This window comes from Onthophagus taurus, chromosome 1 (assembly GCF_036711975.1).
Source record: "Onthophagus taurus isolate NC chromosome 1, IU_Otau_3.0, whole genome shotgun sequence".
NCBI classification, from domain to species: Eukaryota; Metazoa; Arthropoda; class Insecta; order Coleoptera; family Scarabaeidae; genus Onthophagus; species Onthophagus taurus.
This window is the reverse complement of record NC_091966.1, coordinates 28,217,147-28,239,706: the sequence shown is the minus strand read 5'-3', so window position 1 is coordinate 28,239,706 and position 22,560 is coordinate 28,217,147. Positions and strand designations below refer to the sequence as shown.

The window sequence follows — 22,560 nt, the reverse complement described above, 5'->3', positions numbered from 1 at the left end:
ACATTGTGATGCACAAAATATAGACAACATCTATAGGGTTTCTGTAAGTGTTGAAACATCTTCACACCATAAAACTATTTTACACTAATACAAATTTATTTATTTCTTGAATATATAAAACCACTATTAATTAATAGATATTTACATGGTAGACTTTTATAATATAATATATCTTTAATATATAATAGAAAATACAGTGAATACAATTGCTTTAATATAAATATAAATAATCCAGCGCAACATTACCTTTACTGGTTCCTCTTCTTTATTTCTAAACTGTTATCAAATTTATTAAGTTTTATTAGTATTTTACAATCAATGTCTGCTTTTGCTTCTTGTTGACATCGTGTGACCACTTGAGGAAGATGAGGAAAATGACAGAGAACAAGTAATCTCTGGAGGTTCCTATTTTTAATGGAATTAAAATAATGTTGGACATATTTAATATATCAACAAGAAATTACCTCAACTTTTTTAAGTTCCTTTCGTGATCGTCTTTTAGTACTATTACGTTTTCTTTTGCCAAATATTTCTTCTTCAGACGACGTGGATGCATTATCTGTACATTTAGTTTCTTCCACTAATTTCGCAATCTAAAACAAATTTTAATATAAAAATTTAATTAATTTAATTATTTATTTTATAACTACTATTAAGTGAAAAACTAACCTCTTCTGAACGTTCCACAATTATTGCTAACTGGGGGAAATTATCCTTATTCACTTTCTTAACCTTTTTCTTCAACGGAGGTTTTATTGGTGATTTGCTCCCCGAATTTATACTTTTACCAACACTAGAGTTTAGCCTAATTGATACTTCACCATTTTTAATTGGAGTTTCGTTCTCTTTATCTGTAATTGTACGATCGCGACCTGATTCTTCAGTAAATCGGGTCGTGTTGGTTATGGTATTTATCGTCGTAGATGTCTTGTTCGTTTCTCCACTAATTAGCGAATTCTTAAATTTCATGAGAAGTTTTAAAACTTTAGCATTATTTTGATATTGCATTGCGATTTCCAAATCTGTTACGCAGTCAGAAACGAAAGTTTCCTCCCGATATTTATGATCATATAAAACGAATAACGTTTTCGTCAATATGAATACACTTTTTGAGTTTGGTCGATTTTTTATGGTACGTATTATTTCTAATATTAAATTTTTATGTACAGATGAAATGTCCTAGTTAATATAAAAAATGATGTAATAAATATATGCGACATAAGTGTTCAATCAAAATTGAATCGGAAAATTACTTACAGTTCGTTGAACTTTTAGCATATTGCACAAGGAATTAACAGCAAACTCCAATTCAATATCTTGAAATGGACTATTGTTCGGGGCATTTCCAATAAAATTTAATGTAGGTATGATTGCACGTTGAATAACTAACATGCTATTTTTTATGTGCATCGCATATTTTACTAAACCACTTCCAAGAATTTGATGCATCTTTGGATCATGTTTTTCTAAAAATGAAAAGATGAATGAAAATAAAGTATTTATTAGATAAAATATTTTTTGCTGCAATAAACATAACATGAATGATTTAGTTCACGTCTATTTAGCAATTTTTAGTAACAAGGGATTTGAATGCAGAAGATTTAAATCCTACAACTACATTCCATGAAAATTACGTTAGTTGTAAACTTTGTTCTACTACCACAGTGTTTCCCAAAGTGTGACCCCCAGGGGGTTTGGTTGCGCTTGGTGCAACAAGCAGTTTTTTTTCGATTACAAACACAAGGGAAACCTGTAACTCCTAGAGAGCGCATCCCCAGATGACGGATAGAGGAAAGCTCTAACTAGTGTTACTAGGAAGTAATAATAATGGGAGATATGAATGGTAGAGTGGGAAGAAAAGATATCACAATAGTTGGAAGGCATGGAGAGGAAACAGTCTTGATGAGATTCTACCCACATAAACAACAAAACATAAAAGAATTAAAGTCAACAATAAACTACAGTTTAAAGTTCGAGTATTATCGTCTTTGAAATCGTGTGTTGTTGGCGTAGATAAAGCAGTAGATTTGAAAGAAAAAGGAACGACTATGCACTAAATTCAAAGTGGAATTTCTCAAGCATTAATTAACATAATAACAAAAATAAACAAAAACGTACTAGATATTAGATCAAGATAAATTATATAAAGTAAAGAAAATAAGCATACATTATGTCAAGTCGTAAAATTTGCTTTATTAAAATAGTTTCAAGCTAAAAGAAATTTAAATGTGTCAGCTTCTCTCTTCATCACTTGGGAAACTGACATCTGTACAAGATCTTTTACTTGGTTTATACAGGGTGATTTATTAGCACACCATCAAACTTTGACATATGATAACTAATCCAATTACCAAAAAAAAAATTACGAAATTATAACACTTTAAAGTTTTCTGCAGCAAATTTATTAATAGTCAGTAAAACCAAACATTCAACAAAAACAAAGTTGTCATTATATTATGTCAATTTGCTGTAAGGTTTAATTATTACCTACATACAAGAAAAAACTAAAAATGTACGTTTATAGCACTGAAGAGTATGCTGATATAATTTTTGTGTATGGTTTTTGCAATGGAAATGCTCAACAATCAGTACGAGAATATCAAGAAAGATTTCCACAGCGTCATTTGCCATATTATTCAGTTTTTAACGATTCTTTCTGAAGGCTTCGAGAAACGGGTAATCCTGCTCCAGCAAAAGCTATTCGACCGCATATAGTTAATGTGGAGGACGAAAAAGTAAGTTGTAATTAATGCTGTTGTCGATAATCCTTCCATCAGCACTCGAAGAATAGCACACATACATGTAAGTCAAAATTTTGCATGGCGCGTATTGAACCGCAAAATCCTTCATCCGTATCGTAAACATAATGTTCAAGCTCTACTGCCAGGAGATAATCAGCAACAGTTAGCAGTTTGTGAATGGTTATTGCAGCAACATGCCCAAAATAATAACTTCATTTCAAATGTTCTCTGGACAGATGAATCATGTTTTACACGAGATGGTATAAATAATTACCATAACTTTGATCGTTGGGACTGCACTACTTGCACTAAGTAGTTTAGTGCAGATGTTGTGTGTTCGTTGGGGATAGTGTAGTTTAGTGCAGTTGCACTCATACTGTTCGTTGGGCCATGCGCAGTGCAATTTCGTGAAGCGGGTGCAAGTTAGTGCAGATTTTGTTGCACCTGCTTCGATTAAGTTCAATAAGTGCAGTGTAATTCAGTGTAACTAAAATGGCGGAATATTTGAAAGCGTGTTTTGTAATAATTAATATTAATATTTAATATTAAGAAATAAAACCTTACAATAATTAATATTTGTTGTATTAGAGAACACAGTATATTCAATCCCAGTAGAGGCAGTAGAAAACTACCCCTACTTTTTTGGAATAATTTAAAAACTACCCTGTCGATTTCGGCGGCATTAAATATACTTATAGTACATTTAAAAATATTAATTATGTGTTTTTTCTCATTTAGGGGTGGCTGGGGTTAACTACCCTCACCACCCAAATTTTTTTTTGCAAGTAGTACTGCTTATCGATTTTGGTGAAATTTAGCATGTGATTTCTTTATACGTTAAGTAGTACTTTTGAAAGAACTTATAAGGGTTAGTAGTTTGGTGTAGAAAATGTATTTCGCTAAAAATTTAAAAAAATATAAAATAATAATAATAATATAATAATAATTGATGAATCGCTACTAAAAAAACGTTCTGCGATGATTTCATTTTCCACGAGTATTTCGCTGACAATCTCCTGTTCGTCTATTTCAAATATTATACACTTTTTTTATAAAAACCTGTTCGTTGCGACCACAGTTTATACACTTTTCTGACCTGCACTAAATTGACATGACATTGCACTTACTTACACTTCATTGCACTATGACGTCATACGAGTGCCATGTCGTGCAGTCTGAACGAACAAAGCTCATAATGAACATATAGACCAAGGAAATTTTAACAACGTTTCAGCATCAACGTTTGGGTGGAATATTTAATATTTAGATTTTTTTGAACAATACAGTTTTTGATATGATGGTGCCCCACCTCATCGCGGAAGAGTAGTTGTCGAGTGGTTAAACCAATATTTTCCAAACAAGTGGATTGGTAATAATGGTCCATTTGCTTGGCCACCTAGATGCCTCGACCTTAATCCATTGGATTTCTACTTATGGAGTCATATGAAACAAATTGTGTATCAAGTGGAAATTAACACACGAGAACAGTTATTAAACAGAATACAAATGGCTACTACTGAAATAAGAAATCAACCAGACATTTTAATTCGGCTGAAGAACTCTTTAATTCGTCGTTGTGAAGCATGTATTCTAGCAGAAGGAGGCTATTTTGAACAATATTTGTAATATTTGTGTTTAAAAAAAATGTAGCAGTTAATTATAATATAATAATTAAAACTTTAAAGTGTTAAAATTTCGTAAATAATTGAAATAGGACATATGTTTGAACCAGTTTCTGAAGAAGGTTGCAACATGGTACTCGAAACGTCAAACCTTTTCTTAAAAGACGCACGGCAAAACCCGAAAGTTTCTAGTTTTAGTTCTAATTTTAATTCAATTAACACCGACCGTGAAAGCCTTCGTACTTATAGGACATATGTTCTTTAATATTTTTTTTGGTAATTGGATTAGGTATCATATGTCAAAGTTTAATGGTGAGCTAATAAATCACCCTGTATATCTCACTAGTGACCTGCTTCTTGATCTTTCGCCATCAACCTTCTTGTAACATATCATTTCAAAAGCTTCAATATGCCTTCGGCATGCAGCATTTATGGTACAGGATTCTGAGCCATATGTTGCAACACGAAACACTAAAGATTTCAAAAGTCTTGTTTTATTTTCTTTGCGGGTATGGTGATCTTTCCAGATTTTAACCAGTCTTCCCAAAGCCTCCTTTGCCATTCCGATTCTTCTCTCTATTTCATGTTCTGAGCCTGGCGGCGGATTTGTTATTTTCGTGCCCAGATGGATGGATCGCGTCCTTAATTCCGATGTCATGGGTTAGCTGCAAGCTGCAACGGCCGAGGTATAATATCCGCCCAGTCTATAATCATCAAGTAGCATTTAGTCATTGTAAAAGTTCGAACATTTTTTGTTCATCTTTAGCCGTTGCGACTTTCCGTATTCCGATCTTCATTAAACCGGATTCTTCAACAATCCGGACAAGTATTTCAAATGCATTGTGTACTTTATAATCCGGATTTGATAAGGCTCAGTAATCCGGATCTGCGTTCTTACACGTTTACTTTATTCAAACTACATATAATACATATAGGTAAACTCAAATCGAAAGTGAGGGATTCCCCTAACTTCCTACATTCGGCAGAGTATATCTAGGATGCATATAAGCAGTATGTGCCTTTGATTTGCCTGCAACGCATCACGTCTGAAGATGGCGGTCCTAGCGCCAGAAAAACTTTACAAAAAGCTGGATATCCTAAATGGAAATGGAAACTCATTTGTATACATGGTTTTGTACGCAACGATCAAGATACATTTCCTACGAAATTTTATCTGCCAAAGCAAAACAGTTTTATACAGAAACCTCTGGAAATGATAATTTTAGAGCTAGCAGAGAATTTCAAACAAAAAAATTAAACCTCAGACCTACTCAAAAACACAATTCAAAATCTGCTCCGTACTGGAAAATGCTGCCTGAATAAAACGGTGAAACATACCAGGTCGAAACATAAGCAAAGAACGCGTTAGCTTGGTACCATGTTGCAATGCTGATGGTTCACAAAAATTAATGCAATTGGTGATAGGAAAGACAAAAAATCTGAGGGCTTTTAAAAACGTTGAAAATAAATCATCTGCCAATGCATGGATGATTATGATTACAGTGATATTCTTAAACTGGTTTTATGGCTCTTTTACTCGTCAAGTTCAAAGTCATTTCAGAAATCTTAACTCTGCTAATCGTCGATAACGCCTCAAGCCATAGAACTATAAAAGAGCTAACTAGGGAGGATGGACAATTTACAACATTATTTCTTCCACCAAATTGTACTGCACTTTTGCAGCTTATGGACCAAGATGCCTTGGGAATAAGTCTCTGGAGTCTTGGAGAAGTGCTGGCATAAAATTATGGCTCACGTGGCAAATACCAACCCAGACGCTGAAGATCTGATTCCGCTGAGTCAATGCGGCGCAATCTGCTTTGCTTGAATGAAGAACTGAAAGGTAAACTACTATACAGTTAAGTCTGAAATTGTTCGTTGTTTTTTTTTGTTAATATTCGTATATATTTAACAGATGTTTCAGATATACGAACGTGGAAATACGTAACTGTCTTGAAAATGATGAAGATTTGTTACCTGTGGAATACATAGATGGTACAGATGAACAACTCGAAAGTGAAAATGAGGATCAAGAGTTAAAAAATACGAATGCATAAAGTGGACAAATTAAAAATTTGAGAATTCAGATTTAAGTATAATCAATTGCAAAAATATTTTCAGATTTCAAGCACTTCGCCACCTACTTTATTTTTTTAAATGGAACACCCTATATACAGGGTGATTCTCAACTTATACGCATAAAGTTGAGGATTTATTCCTCATGACAAATAATGACTAATAGATGAAAAAAATGGTAGTAAAAGTTTTTTAGTTTCCTAGATATCCGATATAATCGGCGACATCTACATCATGTGTTTCCTGGAGGATGGATAGGTCGAGATGGTCCAATGGCCTTGTCACCGTGCTCTTAAAAAGCATAGTGTACGCCACGTAAGTCAATACTGAGCAAATATTGCAAAATCAGGTACATGCTGCTGCACAAACAATCCGCCAACACCCTGGTTTAGGCTGCGCTAGTTGGGATCGTGGATTCGGGGAACCCAATTGATAGAAAATCTGGGAAATAACTTCGAACACTTGCTGTGATGTTATTTTAAAATATTCTATAGCTAAATATCACGGATATCTATGAAACAGAAAATCTTCAATCGAAATTTTGAAGTACCATAACTTCATTTTTTTAAATGGCACGCGCCATATTTATTACATAGTCGCCTTCGGCGTCTTATTTTACATCTTATACAGAGAGAATATACAGTGTTCCATTTAAAAAAATTAAGTAGATGGCGACTTCCGGTATAACCGTAAGTGCTACAAATCTGAAAATATTTTACACGAAGAGAACGCAATTGATAATACTTAAAACGTCTAATAATACTATAAACGTCTAATGAACGGTCTCGCTGTGACATCCTGCATAAAAATTAATAAGATATACTTCCATGTTATAAATTATCTTTAAATAAATACAATTTTTTAGTTGTTTTACATTAAATGTTTCGCTTTTCAATAGAAAAATTGTCTCGCCTCAGTAATTCGAATTATTTACTTATCCCACACTGTATTAATCTCTTGAAGATCCTCTATTTGTCGCTTATGTGCACTATCTAAATTTGTGCACTACAGTATAGAGTCCTCAATATAATTTGAATGTGCAAAGATGAAAACGTGTTCAAAAGCGATTTCTTAGTTTTTTATGTAGAAAATATAGTTTGACATCATGCTATTAATGTTATGCTTTTATATAAAGTTATTCAAAACATTTGCAATCCTCTTCTCTTACACCTCTAGCTTACACGTCTTCTCATGTCCCACTCAGATCGCTGCGATTACTTTTTATTATTTACTCCTATGATTCATACCAATACTTGTCAATATTTCCACTTCTTTTAAAACATTTAAGAATATAACCAAAACTGTAGAAACCTGTAGAATTTCGTGTGTGTACAGAAAATAGTCTCAAAGCTTGATCAATTTCAACAAGACATTACTGAGCAAGCATCAACAATTTGCAAATCTCAACTTAGATCAGCAATGAAATTAATAACAGATATTGTTGCTTCAACAACAATTTGTAAATAATATAAATTAATATTAAGAGTACATTTGCAACATTTGAAGCGAGACTGCCACTGTTCTACAAGATGCAATGCTAATGCTTTAATTAAGACTTGTGTTGTGTCTCTTCCAACTTTTAATGCTTTAAAACGATTTTTATGTTTTTATACTAAATTTTATAAACTAAGCTGTACTATTTTAGAAAATTAGTTTAAAATTTTTGTTTTTACTTACCTATGTTAGGATTTAACCATTTCAAAAACAATCTTGTCAGCAAAGATGAATTAACAAGTAATCCATTTATTACTAATGGCATTAATGCAAGTGCTGCTGTATGAGATATATCTTCATCCTTAAAAACAAACATATATTAATAATTGGCATTAGAAAGTAATTAAGCAAATTTCACCTCTTCGTCCATTAAATCTAAAATAATATCAATAATTGCGCCCTTTGATATATTCATACATTGGGCAACAACATCTTCATTTGCAGTTTCTTGATACAATTTACGGCGTCCGGATTTTGATCCCGCACTACTTACACTCTGTGTTTCCTCCTCATCATTTCCCAAAATATCCGATCCATGAACGCGAATAATATCCGAAATCGCTTTTAACGAACTGATTATTGAAGATTTATCAGATTTACCGAATTTGGTGGCAACAAGCTGTAACAATTTTAATTAAATATGATTCAAATTTTATATATTGTATTCCTTACCGGTGTGCACATGTAAAGTAATTTATTTACAGCAAGATCTTTATCGAGAACACAAAATTGTCCAAGAACCAAAAAAATTTTTGCGTGCAAAGCGACGTCGTCAATGTCCATTCCGGGAATGACAAATTCGCTTAGACAAATTCTTAACGAAGAGGTTAGTGTGCGAATTCTTGTAGTCCCTAAGAAAACCGATAAAATATCCAAGCACTGACACATCGTTTCAGAATCGGACCTAACATCTCGTTCTTTATTAACATGTTCAAACTGACTAACAACCGCTTCTAATTCTAAAATTTGTTTAGATAATTCATTCATTTCGTCAGTAACTTTTTGTGCTTCTTGGAATTTTTTTTCTTCAACTGCTTTTTGTATTGTAATTTCTAGTCCAATCATTCTTGATTTGAGAAATTTTATCTGAAAAATTAAATTATGTTTTTGAGATTTTGAATGGAAATATCAGAATTGCTTATACATTCGCTTTTTGGCCCTCTATTAGTTCTATTGGTACATCATCTTTTGAACTTGTAGCTTCCCTTACATCAGATAAAATAGCGCAAACATCGTCGCATTGTTTTTCATCATTAGTAATAAACGTATTGTATAATTCAAAAATTTTTTCCATTACATTCTTACTCAATTTTGGTACCATTAAAGTTTCTCTTAATAAAGTTTGAAGATGTTGGCGACCAACCTTTAAAAAAAATTTTTATTTAATTTTTAATAATTTTATACAAGTCAACCTACTTCATCAGCTAAATCTGATATGGCGACCATTTGAAAAAGATTAAACAAAATTTCTTGAAATTGTAAATTTTGCCATTCTTCTGAATGTGAATTATTTTTTGAATTAATTACGCTGTAAAAAAACAAAAGCTTAAAAAATATACATGTAGAAACAGTGATTGTATGAAAAGTAATGTGCCAAACAGTGTTTAACAGTGAAAAGAGTTCTCTTCTATACAAATTTTTTGTGTATAGAAGAGATTTCCTGAAATTCCTTGTTTTGAGTTATATAAACAACATTTACAATATCGACAAACAATTTTAACACTCCCATGGGACAAAAAAACGCGTTTACAATTAATATCTCCAAAGGCTGTGCTTGAAGAAGAGATACCAAGAGACAAAATGTCCAAAGATTACATCAAGTAGATGTCATTTTGGAAAGGATCGCAAAACTAAAGCCTAATACGAAAAATGTAATAAATTTATATGCAGAACTATGTAGAATGTGACAACACCAACTAAAAACTTCTGATATACATCTCATGAGTAACTCCAACATACAACCCGATACCATCACGTTTCCAAAGCCATGCTTCGCGGTGGCTTTCAAGTTCTTTTATTCTCTTCGTTTCTCTTTCTCCATACTTTTGTTGTGCAATCATAAACGAAAATATTGAATTTACACTCATCCGAAAATACAACAGTATGCCAAAAGTTAGTATCCTTTTGCTCATGTAATTTAGCAAAATCCCCTTTTTTTCGCATTTGTTTCCTATATGAATGGTTTTTTTCTGGGAACTCTCCTACTGTAACCCTCATTTTATAGCACAACTCAAACTGTTTCGTGATTTAGGATTATAGATCTTGATGCCGCGAATGATTTGGCTATATCAACAGCAGTAGTTGTCGAATGAATTGTTCGTTTTTAAAATTGTCCGTTTATCTCTACATGTCAGTTACAGCTGTATGTAGACTTTTTTGAGTTATACATATGAATAAGTTTTGTGTTTTTTATTATAAATAATAAGTTATACATTTTTTGTGTAAAATATTAAAATAATATAGAGTTCTAATATCCTTCGTTTAAAAATTTTATTGAATTACATTTCAGGAACTGAGATATTATCATTTTCTGGGGTGTATGTACACTTTATTGTATCACTGTATTTGATTGAGGGTGTTTCTGTAAGTCGTGGCATAATTTGAATCACAAATACTAGAGTCAAAATGATGGCGATTCGTGTAAAAATGTTTGATCTAAACGCATAAATAGCTAAGATATGGGCCTTCAAAGTTAAGCAATTTTCAAACATTTTCTGAAATATTTTCAATATGGTTTGTCTAAATTTGAAAAAGACTAAATTTGGCAAACAGTGCAATGTTATCATAAGCAATCGTTTAAAATCACTGTTGGAAATATCGAACCACATATGTTCACAAAGGTTATTTCTTTAAAACTTTTTTGTTATGTCATAAACCCTTAAATTTTCCAACTGATTCTAAAAGCCTATTTCATTTTAAAATTATTTTCACTCTTAGACATTTTTGATTAGACGCATCGTTTTCGAGATATTTGCAAAAATATACAACCTCGATTTTGGAATGTTTTCATTAATTGTAGGTGCGTATGAAAACAAATTGTAAGTAAACACAACCTGTTGAAAAACCATTTCTAAATATCGAAAGACATTTGTTCAATCCTACCTTCGAAATTGTGACTAACTTGTATGTCTGTCCAACATAAAGGAAATCCGACATAAGCGTTAATAAAAAATCATAATTTCCTCACTTGTACTGTAATATACTATTTTGTAATTCGCGACGGTAATGAAAGCTATTACAGTACTCAAACGGGTGCTGTAATGACACTCTTGACAGCATCCGATGCTGTAATGAGATTTTAGTAACATTTTATGGAATCAGTTCAAGTTGGTGACATTGGGTCATCAATTTTTCTAGTTGTCAATGTGACAATGTTTGTCTATGGATGTTTAAACACGTTCTTAACATCGAATACAAGGTCCACAATGATGAGGACATCGAACTCTGAGCAATTTCTCGTATTTTGGGAGGTGTACATGAAACATTTTTATCAGGTGAATACGTTTTGTGTTTTGACAGTTTCTATTTGTCATTCAAATTTCTATTTTCAAGTGTTACGTTGTTACCAATTGCTACATACCTATTTCCCTACATTGTCAAAATTTATTTTATTTTTGAGAAAAAAAAGGATAAAAACGCGAATTACAAAAAATAGCATAAAAAACACGTTTCATAAGACTTAAAGCACTCATTCATTAAAAAACTCGTGGCTTCGCCACTCGTTTTTCAACTTGAATTCGTGCATTTCAAACGTGTCTTACGAAACTTGTTTTTTAATATACTATTACGTGAGACAGGAAATTTAAGACAAAAAATAACGGCAACCTGAGGTCAGTTCGTACACCCCAACTAGAAGAAAACATTTTGGATTTTGTTCCTAGTACTGCAGAATATCCAAAGATATGTCTTGGCATGTCCTATATGAATAGCAATTGTATGCATCCACTTGTCGAGAGTACAAGAATTTAAAATTGCTGATCATCCATTGAAAATACAGTGTTGCCATACTATGATGGAAAAACGTACTATTGATGCTGCGTTTTTAGAAAAGAGTACTTTTTACAGATAACCATTCATTTGAGAAATGCTGAAGAATAATTGTGCCGGGTCAGCCAAACTCGATGCTCCACTTTTTTTATGGGAAACAGGTAAAATTTTCGAAAAAAAAATGTATACCATTTTAAATAGTATCTTCTCAACTTTAAGAAACGTCAGGCGTTACAAATTTTGGACGACGGCCCTAGGCTTCGCGACTTATACTAATTTATTTTTTCAACGAACACATTTTTTCGGTTTAGGAATAGGATGCCTATATAATTCTTAGCAATGTTGAATAAGAAAGTTTTTTTATATCTCTAATAGTTTTTAATATACAGGATGATTCAAAAAACCGCTGACAGTCTTCTAGAGTAGATAATACATGAAAAATTAAGATGAATAGTCTTAAGATACATGGGGTCGCAAATGCCTGTTTTGTAAGAGACCAATTGATAGATAATTGATCACGATCTTAATTTTTGATGTATTACCTGCCCTAGAAGTCTGTCAGCGATTTTTTTGAATCACCTGTATAGCGGGATATGTAAATTAATATTGACGAGTATTATCCTGATCTATTATAGGTAGCTATGGACTAAAAATTTACTAATATAAAATAATAATATAACAGATCAGGAAGTTGGTTTACAAAACATTTTAATAAACTGAATAGTAACAAAATAACAACGAAATAAAAGTATAGAACAATTTGTTGAGACAATCATAAAATTTTTAAAACATAAAACAATAAATATTGATTTTAATAAGTCAAAACAACAGAAACATAATATGTTGCATCTACAAAGTGTGCTCAAGCTGACCGCCATTCGCCACCAAACAGTGCTGAAACCGGCTTCTCACTTCATTATGAGTAACTTTTCTAAGAGTATCACGACTTATCGTATTACAAGCATCACGAATTTTTTGTTTAAGATGTTCAACGTTGTTTGTGGGAGTACTGTACACAATATTCTTGATTGTGCCCCATAAAAAGAAGTCCATGCAGCTTAAGTCGGGTGACTTAGCTGGCCAACACACTGGACCAGATCTTCCTATTCATCTCTCAGGATATACGCGGTTCATATATTGCGTAACAATTGCAGAATTGTGATAGGGCGCTCCATCCATTTGAAACCATACATTTTCCTGCATGAGAGGTATATCTTGTAATAAATCGGGCACTTCATTTTCTAAGAAATGGAGAAAGATTGGTCCATTAAAATTGTAATCGAAAAAATATAGACCCACTAAATATCGATCGATTATTGGCCGCACCATACATTAATTCCAAAGTGGCCTTGATTTTCGACTTCATTAATCACATTAGGATTTTCAGTGGCCAAGTATTTTTTATTCTGCCTATTTGGAAGCCCATTACTTACAAGTCGCCTCTCATTAGTCCATAAAATGTTCTTATATATCCTTCTATTGTAGTCTTCCAATATGGCCATATCCGCTAAAAAATCTATGCGTTTATTACGGTTATCTTCATTTAAAAGCTGCTCTATCCGTTCTTCTTAAGTATTCGACGTATGGAGGAATAGGAAATATTTAATTGTTGACTTGCCATATTAACAGAAGCTCTAGGATTATGTTCAAAAAAATGACAAACTTCAGCTTCGACGCCATTATTGTATATGGTTTTTTTAATAGGAACATGTTTCCTACAGGAAGCGTTTTCCTGTAGGAAACATACGCGTCTGTATTTTTTCTTAAATTTTGTTCCAATCGGGTAAATAACTTGTGGTCCAGAACAGCTCGGTCTGGATACTTTTCGCGATAAAGTCGGACAGCTGCCCTTGAATTACGGCGAGCTTCACCGTAAATTGAAAGTATGTTAACCTTTTCCTGGTATTTACGTATCCCGCTATATATTAAAAACTATTAGAGATATAAAAAAACTTTTTTATTCAATATTACTAAGAATTATATGAGCATCCTATTTCTAAACAGAAAAAAATAAATTTGTATGTGTCGCCGTCCGAAATTTGTAACATCTGATGTTTCTTAAAGCTGAGAAGATACCAGAAGATACTATTTAAAATGGTATACATTTTTTTTTCGAAAATTTTACCTGTTTCCCATAAAAGAGGTGGGGCGTCGAGTTTGGCTGACCCTGTACTGAAGAAAATCCTGATTTCATGCAACGTTGAGTAATAATTTGACAGATTTCTTTTAAACGAACTTAATCTTTTTGTGAATAACTCGAAAACGATACGTCTAATCAAAAATTTGTAAGAGTAAAAATAATTTCAAAATGATATAGGCTTTTAGAATCAGTTGGAAAATTTAATGGTTTATAACATAATAAAAAAAGTTTTAAGGGAATAACCTTTGTGAACACGTGTATAACATTGATCCTGTTTTTGCATATTTTCAAAAGTGATCTTAAACGATTTCTCATGATAACATCGCACTGTTTGCCAAATTTTATCTTTCAAAGACAAATCATCATCATTTTGACTCAAAATTTGTAATTAAAATTATGTCACGACTTACAGAAACGCCTGCATACAACTCAAATATGTATATGAACTATTGAATATGAATTGATATATTCTTATATCAATAACTAACATAGGTGTAGTATATGTTAGTGTCTATAATTATTGATTAGTTTATTGCTTGTCATTTTTTGTATTTTTTTAATTAATACATACTTTAATTTATGATGTATTTTGTATGACATATTTAAATAAGTAACCACTTGTCAAACACACACATTTTTAAGTAATAACCAACCAAGCAATTCTAAAAGGTTAAATTTAGTTTTTTTAATCAGAGAATTTGTTTCTCACACTACTTTTCATGAATCCTATAAATCATTAAATACTCACTGGTTAATATATAAACAAAACGGTGTCAATTGTGGTAAAACAGCATCAATTTCCACTCCAGGATTTTCCTCTTTTTGCAAATTTTGAACAAAATAACACCAATAAGCAGATACTTCCGGAGTAAGCTGATTTATTGGTACTAAACCATCATCGCCTATAGGTAAATATTTTAAAATTTCCGTCCGTTGAAAACACCTAAAAAATTAGTTAATCATATTTTATTCATACATACACAAAAAAAATAAGCAATCATACTTAAAAAATATTTTCATTAACTCATCATAAATTACTCGCGTTTCTTCAATATCGTTCACATGAGCATCCAGCCATAAACTATTAAAAAATTCCAGAAGGTTGTAATCGTAAATTGAAACCCATTTTTTTAACAATGTCGTTTGAAACTCTTTTTTTATAGATAGTTGATCTTCTTCTATAGCATTTATTATTGCTTGTTGTCGTTGAACGATTTTTAATAATTTAGGGTTTATCAAACTAACTCTTTTATATGCTTCTAAACGTACATTAACATCCACATCACGCATTAATTTAAGTGGAACTTCATGTGATATATGAGTTAATGCTATATGTTTAATAGCTGTTCTTCTTATCTTTAAAATAAATTATGTTAAATTAACACATTTTCTTAGATCATAAGCTGATCGTTTTAAGAATAATTACCAATGGACTAGGATCACAACACATTCGCATAAATGTATTCACAATCAAACAATTAGGATTTTCAATATCCTGTAATTTTGATAATGGAAAAGCACTCAAAAGACGAATTGAAATAAAATTATCCTTAAAAAAAAAGTGTGTTAATTATAAAAACTATTAAAAATATAGTAAAACCTTAATATAACAGATTGATACAGTGAAGGGAATGTCTGTTATAGCTAAAAGTCCGTTATAAGAAAAATTATATTATTTAGTTCACTGATAAATATTAATAGTAAGTGATAATAACAATATTTTGTCTGCTATATCCAAAGTCCATTATATTGAGGTTTTACTATAATAAAATAACCACTCACTGAAATAAACCTATCAATTAAATGTTCTTGAATGTCTTCACAAAGCTCAACAGTCATAGCAAAGTCAGGTTGAGCTCTTCTAAAAACTGTTTCTAAAAGTTTTGTAGAATGATATCTACAACTTGGATTAATAAGGGTCGTGTGTTGTAAGGTTCTATTGATAACAGCTCTAACAAGAGGATGTTCATTTTCATCATCATTATGTTCTGTTAATAAATCCAATAAAAACTGAGCTATAAATGTTATAACTCGAATTGTTCTTTCTTTGTTATTTTTGTGGTCACCACAAAATAATATGTCTAAACAAATAAAAAGGCTATCCTGCAGTTCTTCAGTATTACCCTAAGAAAACACAAAATTGGCTCTATAAGTATAAAATATAAGGGAAGGTTAATAATACTCACATTTTTATAGATATTTCTTAAAGACCCTAAGAGTTTTTGATGTGTAGAAATATTCTTCTGAGCCTTTTGAAATAAATCGAGAATCTCCTTCATAGTCAATAGTTTATATAAAATAATGTATAACGTAAATCTCGATATAAATAAATTCAAAAACTACTCATGACGCCGTTTTGACCGTTTAAATTCCTTCAAAACCACGCTATAGAGGTTATGTTGACATTTCAAACACTTTGACAACACCTTTGTTTTAGCGTATAATTAAACCATATTCCGTAATTCGATTATATAAATATTCATATAAAACTTAACAATACTATACTATCGCTTTAAAATAGCAACAATTTATACTTTTTAAATTGATTCTCAACGTATTTTACAATTGCGCCTGCGCACTAATATCTATTGTAGCTTTTCAAAGATTCCATAGATGGCGCCAGCAGATAGCTGCTTATACAACTATTTGGACTAATTTATTTATTTTTTAGGGTACAAAATAATTTAATACATAAATTAAGTTGTGAATAGTTAAAGAACAGCGAACGACATTTGTTAAATTTAAAAGTTGATATGTAAATCTGTTGTTTTGTATTGTTGCTACAAAACCATTTGGGTTGCCTATACTAATTTAAATATACGTTAACAAGGTCTTTGCTCTTTAACATTTATTTATGTTGAAATTTATATCTTGGATGCTTCGACTATGGAAACGGGGTTTGTGTGCAAAAAACTGTAGAAACATTCAATCAGAAACATTCAAACAATTCAAATACAATATTATAAACAGAATCCCAAATGTGGACTAATGTGTGTTCAATGAGAGCTATATTCGAACATGTGTATAGTACACACATATATTTTGGCTTCTGAAGAAGACGATCCCCAGATGCCTATGGATATATTAAACAAGGTATTTCATCAATTCATCAATATTTAACCCTGGGGGAACACTACTGAATAGATCAGGGCATTGTTGAGATTATGGTGATGATGTTGATCTGCTAGCAAGGACAGAAGGGAGCTTAGTGGAGAACTTTGTGCAATTTGAGGAGGAATCAAGAAGAACTAAGCTTGCAATTGACATGGGGAAGACAACATATATGTTTATGAGATCATATATTCATCGTTGCTGTCACGCTAAAATGGCATAAACATCAAAATGGAAAAAAAAACTTTGCTACACCGTTGAACATGACTTTTAAATCTGCATCCAATGGTTAAAGCAACATTACCGCAAACAAACTTCAATCGCTACAATATTGTTTTAAAGTTTAGGCAAATGCCTATTTGAAATTTGAATACGATGTGATGACATTTTTTTATGTTTCCTGACAAATCAAGTAAATGTCGTTCACGTATCACCAGAAAGGACGAAAACCACATACATATCAAGAAGAGACTAAACGTTGGAAATAGAGCATATTTGAGCACTCAGCACTTGCTAAAATCATGATTGCTGTCGCGGAGAACCAAAGCCCAAATATACCGCATTGTGAGTCCAGTGGTAATGTACGGGAATGAGACAGGGAGAGCAACTCCTCAATTCGTGGAAAAGAAGGAACTTCGCCGCATATAGCAATTATATGAAAAGCCAATACTTTTTGCTGAGATTAAAAGTGCTCGAATTAGATGGCTGAACCATCTGGAATGCATTCTGAACGAACGAGCGGAGAATGTATACCACCAACGACCAGAGTCGACTACTTGGCGGCTCTCCGTAAACAGTGCCAAGATAACGGCGAGATAAAAGATCCTTTGAGCAATGGGAATCCGACGATGGAGAAGACGCGCACGAGACGATGCGCGATTAATGGAGACAGATTGATCGGGAGTATAAGGATCTTACAGTAATGTAATGTCAATGTGATAATGATGTCTTTGAGTATTCAAGTGAGTTGGAGAACTCGAAAGCCATTATAGTAACTGTATCAAGTATCATCAGGGTGTTTAGATATTTTTTGATAACTTGCTCTGAAAATGTATTGTGTTTGAAGTTGATGATATCACATTTCCTTGTTCTGCATGTATCAAATTGTCAGAGTTAGTTAAATAACCTTGTAGTGTATATGTATGTGTAGACTGGACAACGTGGAGAAACAGTTAACAGTTGTGAACGGGTAACAGGTAACATGGAATTGGGTTCTAGCGCTAAGCGAGACTGCCACGTGCAATACCACACTTTCTTTACAACTTTCTTCCATTGTACCACTTGCAGTATTTTCATAATCAACATCTTGCTTTATGACTAAAAACACAGAGCATAAAAATAACGTAGAAATAAGAATTAATTATTTGAATATGTTTCAAGTTCCTTCACTGCTCTTTGTAGGCGTAACATAAATCATAGAAATTTGATTCATATTTAGTCAGCAATAGCTCCGACGTAGTATATATGAATGAGTTGTTTGAAGGATCCTGATATTTATGAGTTGAGACTGAGTTCGAGAATGCGGATGAATCTATCGATAAACAGTTACAATCTATTAGTTACTTTGCAATTTTCAATCATTATGATTAAAAAATAAATGATGTCAGTGAGTCAGGCAGTTTAAAGGTTTCTCTGGAAAACTTATTTTTAAAATAGAGAACAATCCTCATACCGAGCACAATTCCTTAACATGTAAGCGCCCGAGAAAGTAATACTCTTGGAACATTAGATGTAAATAAGCAAAAATTTGTATATACCAAAATGTATTAAAACAAAGTCATGGAATCCATTTTTGAATACTGTTGAAAGTTCAATTTCGATCCATCGTAATAAATCTGCAGCCTACGTAAACTATCACAGGTTATTAAAAGCTTTCAGTAGATAGGCCAGCAAAGGAAGAACCTAGTTTTCTATGTCAAGAAAACGAAAACACAATCTGGAAACTTACTTAAAATCCTGTTATTGCACCTAGAAAATAGTTAAAACTATGTTTCATTTTATTATAGATTATGTTTACTTGGTCCATTGTGAATAATTTGTATATCCATTGATTTTCTCCATATTAAGAGTGCTCTGACTTCTTTTAGAAAGTCGCGAGTAGTTTTCTTACATCTAGAAATCGCTGGTAATATGAAAAAATCGTTAGGAATTGAGTTTGAAACTGAATAGAACAGTTTACAAGCTATAGGAGGCTGCAGAATAGTTATGAAAAGGCAGCACTAAATAGCAAAGAGGAATAGCACAACATTTTTTAAAACGGCTTCTCTATTACAAGAAATGTTGGGAAATCTTAAATACTTGAAATCAGATAAAATTTTTATGTATGCATTACGACAGCATACACTTCCTGAGAGTCATTAATAATTTATAACGTCATCTAAATTGAAAATTTAAAGAAAAAGAAAATTTAATTACAGAAGATGGTATTCCAAGCCAGCTTTCAATATCTTTCAATATCTGACAACCGTGTTCCATACGTTGGGGCAAATCTTCCAAATTGTTCATAGGTGTCAGGTAAACCTAACTTTTTAAATAGCTTCATAAACAAAAGTCTACAGGATTCAAATTTTATAATGGTGCGAACCCCTCGCCCTATCCATCTCCAAGAAAATATGTTGTTTAGATGCTCCCTAACAGCAAGCGTAAAGTACGACGGAGCTTCATCTTGCATAAACCAAAGATTTAGTTTCCGATTTAACGATAACTCTTCCAAAATACAGGAAGAGTGTTTGGCAGGAAATCAAGGTATGTACGACCGTTTAATGATTGTGGAAAAACAATCAGTCCTAACAGCCAATATATGGTTTCAACGACTTACATGATTATTATGGAAGTTGAATATGTGTTCCATTTCTGGTGAAATCAGCTTTATCAATGAACAGAATATAAATTAAGAAGTCTGAGCGTTCAGCAGCTTCCCGTAAAAACCATTGACAGAATGTCGATCTTGGGCGGTTATCCTGAGTAGTGAAGCCTTACACATGTTGAATATGTTAAGGCCAAATACTTACGGAGAGTTCAAACAATATGTGCACTTGAGCCTAAATTCTTGTTTCGGCATTTTCATCTAGTGAAAGTTGTTTGACTCTTTATGTTGAAACAATGCAAGTTACTTAAAGTCAACTTGGCGTAATGGCTAAATATTGATCCATCTTGTTACAATTCGCTTTTATCTCATTAACGGATGATTTGCGGGCACCTATGTTCATTCAGCCACTCCAGCTCCTATCCCATATAAATGTTTAATCGTTGTTTTAAAATATCCTATATAATATATAACTAGCTACATACGTATACATATTGTCTATTTTAATACAATTATCTTAATAAACACATTTCTCCACTGGGAACATTCTAATTTTATTAAACTGATTTATACACATGTTATGAAAATCTCTGAACTTTTATTATTAACAGTCATCAGTATATTTCTAATTAATTAAAACATCACCAACTGTACCATAGATTAAAGAGAACAAATCCATTTGATCTGGTATAGAGGTGTGTAAAATATCAGAGCATTGTGCGAAATGAGAGTTCAGTTAGTGTTATAAGTTATAAGCAAAAAAAAAGATTGTTAATTAAAAAAATAGTAAAAAACTTAGGCATTTTAATCGATGAGGGCCTTACTTTTAATGAACACGTCAATAAATGCGTTCAAAGAGCTTACAGTAGCCTTAGAATTATTTATACTAACAGAGCCTTTGTTAATCATAGTGCAAGAGTGCGCCTATGCGAAAGTTTAGTACTATCAATGTTTAATTATGGCGATGCATTGTATGCACCCTTTTGTGTCCTATGCATTGAAGAGGAAAATTCAAAAGGTACAAAACACCTGTATCAGACTAATTTTTGGGTTGAAACGCAGAGATCATGTCAGCTGTAAGCTGCCGGTTTTAAAGTGGTTGAACATGCAGGGGAGAAGAATGTTGCATGCTGTAGGTTTTTACCATAAATTACTCACTCTATATAAACCAGCGTATCTTGTAAAAAAGTTGTCTTTTCGGGGTGACGTGCACTCGGTTAATGTGAGGTTTAAGGGAAGGCTATCTCCACCAATATTCCACACTATGAGTTTTAAAAAATGCTTCTCATACCAGATTTGCAAAGTAATTAATGAGCTCCCTTCTGGTTGCGCATTGACAGAGTGTGGGTCTGCCGCCACCGCCAGGAGGCGCTATGCTGATTTTCTGTTTGGGCAGCAGTGTTCGCAATACCTGTAAACCTCTTAATAGTCACAGATCTTGCTGTTGCGTTTGAATGTTTTTGTAATCTTTTTGTTCTACCTAAATTTGTTCTTAATTTCTGGGGAACCCTTTCGAGTACTGACATGGTATCGATAGCGACTTGTTGTGGCCTTTGGTAGTATTCACCTAAGTATTATATGTTAAAACTTAGTAGTTAAAACTCTTGTTTTGTTTATAGGTTTATACCGTTGTCGCGATTCTTTTTTTTTATATTTAACACGCTATACTGTTTTTTTTCTCTTTATATACTTTATGGTAAGGTGGAAGAACAATATGTATTGAACCTCACCATAAGATTGATCAGTTGTTTATTGGAAACCATTTTTAGTTGTTTATTCTGAAGTGTAGTACATTGTGATCAACAAATATTATTATTATTATTAATGAAGTCACTGGACTATTATTGCTGACGGGAGCGGCCCCTCTCGTTACCGCGACCTATAAGATCTATTGTAACTTTAGCCCTCCAAAAGTTTAGGGCAAATGTAGATCCTTGATGAACCTTAGTATAGCCCTGAGGTCTTGAATCTTTATGTCGGTAGGTGTCAAGAAAGTTTTACCGAAAATTTTGTGTCTTAGACGGCCTCTGGCGACGCAATTGCACAGTATATGTTCAGCTGTTTCTGACTCGTCGTTGCAAAGTCGACAAGTTTGATCCTCAGCTTGTCCAATGTGGAAGAGGTGGTATTTTAGGGACGCATGGCCGGTCAGGTAACCTGAGAGCGTCATTAGATCCTCTTTGCTGAGGCATAAAACCTCTTTGGTTTTGTTTTGCGACGGAGTTATCATACTCTTCACTTGTCTGTGACCTGGAAGTTCTTTCCAGCGCAAGACTACCTTTGAGACCTCCCAACTGTTAGCTTTTTTGTAGTCCACAACCAGGTTGGGTGAAAGGCGTGTTCGCTGCCTTTCTGGCCAGCTTGTCCGCCTTCTCATTGCCCTCAATGTTGCCATGACCTGGAACCCACCATAGGGTAACATCATTGCCCCTAGCGAGTTCTCTCAGGTTGCTAGTACATTCTCTGGTCAGTGCGGAGTCACATATGCAGGCCTGATGTCACTAGACTAAATTAGTATAAAGACTATTGTTGTTGTAAGTTGTAAGAATTCAGATTTATATTAATACATAAGCGTACTTTTAA

General features: G+C 32.8%; 1 protein-coding gene across 1 annotated transcript; it reads right to left on the bottom strand.

Moving 5' to 3' along the window:
• Positions 1-75: 75 nt before the first annotated feature.
• Positions 76-22,498, bottom strand: LOC111413286 (Chromosome associated protein G). Its single transcript, XM_023044201.2, has 14 exons — positions 16,247-22,498; positions 15,843-16,184; positions 15,487-15,609; positions 15,064-15,416; positions 14,809-15,003; positions 9,350-9,461; positions 9,078-9,296; positions 8,606-9,019; positions 8,292-8,552; positions 8,117-8,234; positions 1,258-1,466; positions 670-1,179; positions 465-593; positions 76-405 (listed from the first exon to the last, which is right to left on the bottom strand). The coding sequence occupies exons 1-14, from the start codon at positions 16,337-16,339 to the stop codon at positions 316-318; spliced, it is 3,168 nt and encodes a 1,055-aa protein (XP_022899969.2). The 5' UTR covers positions 16,340-22,498; the 3' UTR covers positions 76-315.
• Between the last annotated feature and the right edge of the window lie 62 nt (positions 22,499-22,560).

What these genes read in the sequence shown, in the direction of transcription:
- LOC111413286 (XM_023044201.2), bottom strand. Translation starts at nt 16,339, where the DNA reads ATGAAGGAGATTCTCGATTTATTTCAAAAGGCTCAGAAGAATATTTCT. An exon ending in TTTTGTTTATATATTAACCA is followed by an intron (nt 9,462 to 14,808) that starts GTGAGTATTTAA and finishes GTTTTTTTACAG; the next exon opens with CGTAATTAATTCAAAAAATA. An exon ending in AGGAACTTAAAAAAGTTGAG is followed by an intron (nt 406 to 464) that starts GTAATTTCTTGT and finishes CATTAAAAATAG; the next exon opens with GAACCTCCAGAGATTACTTG.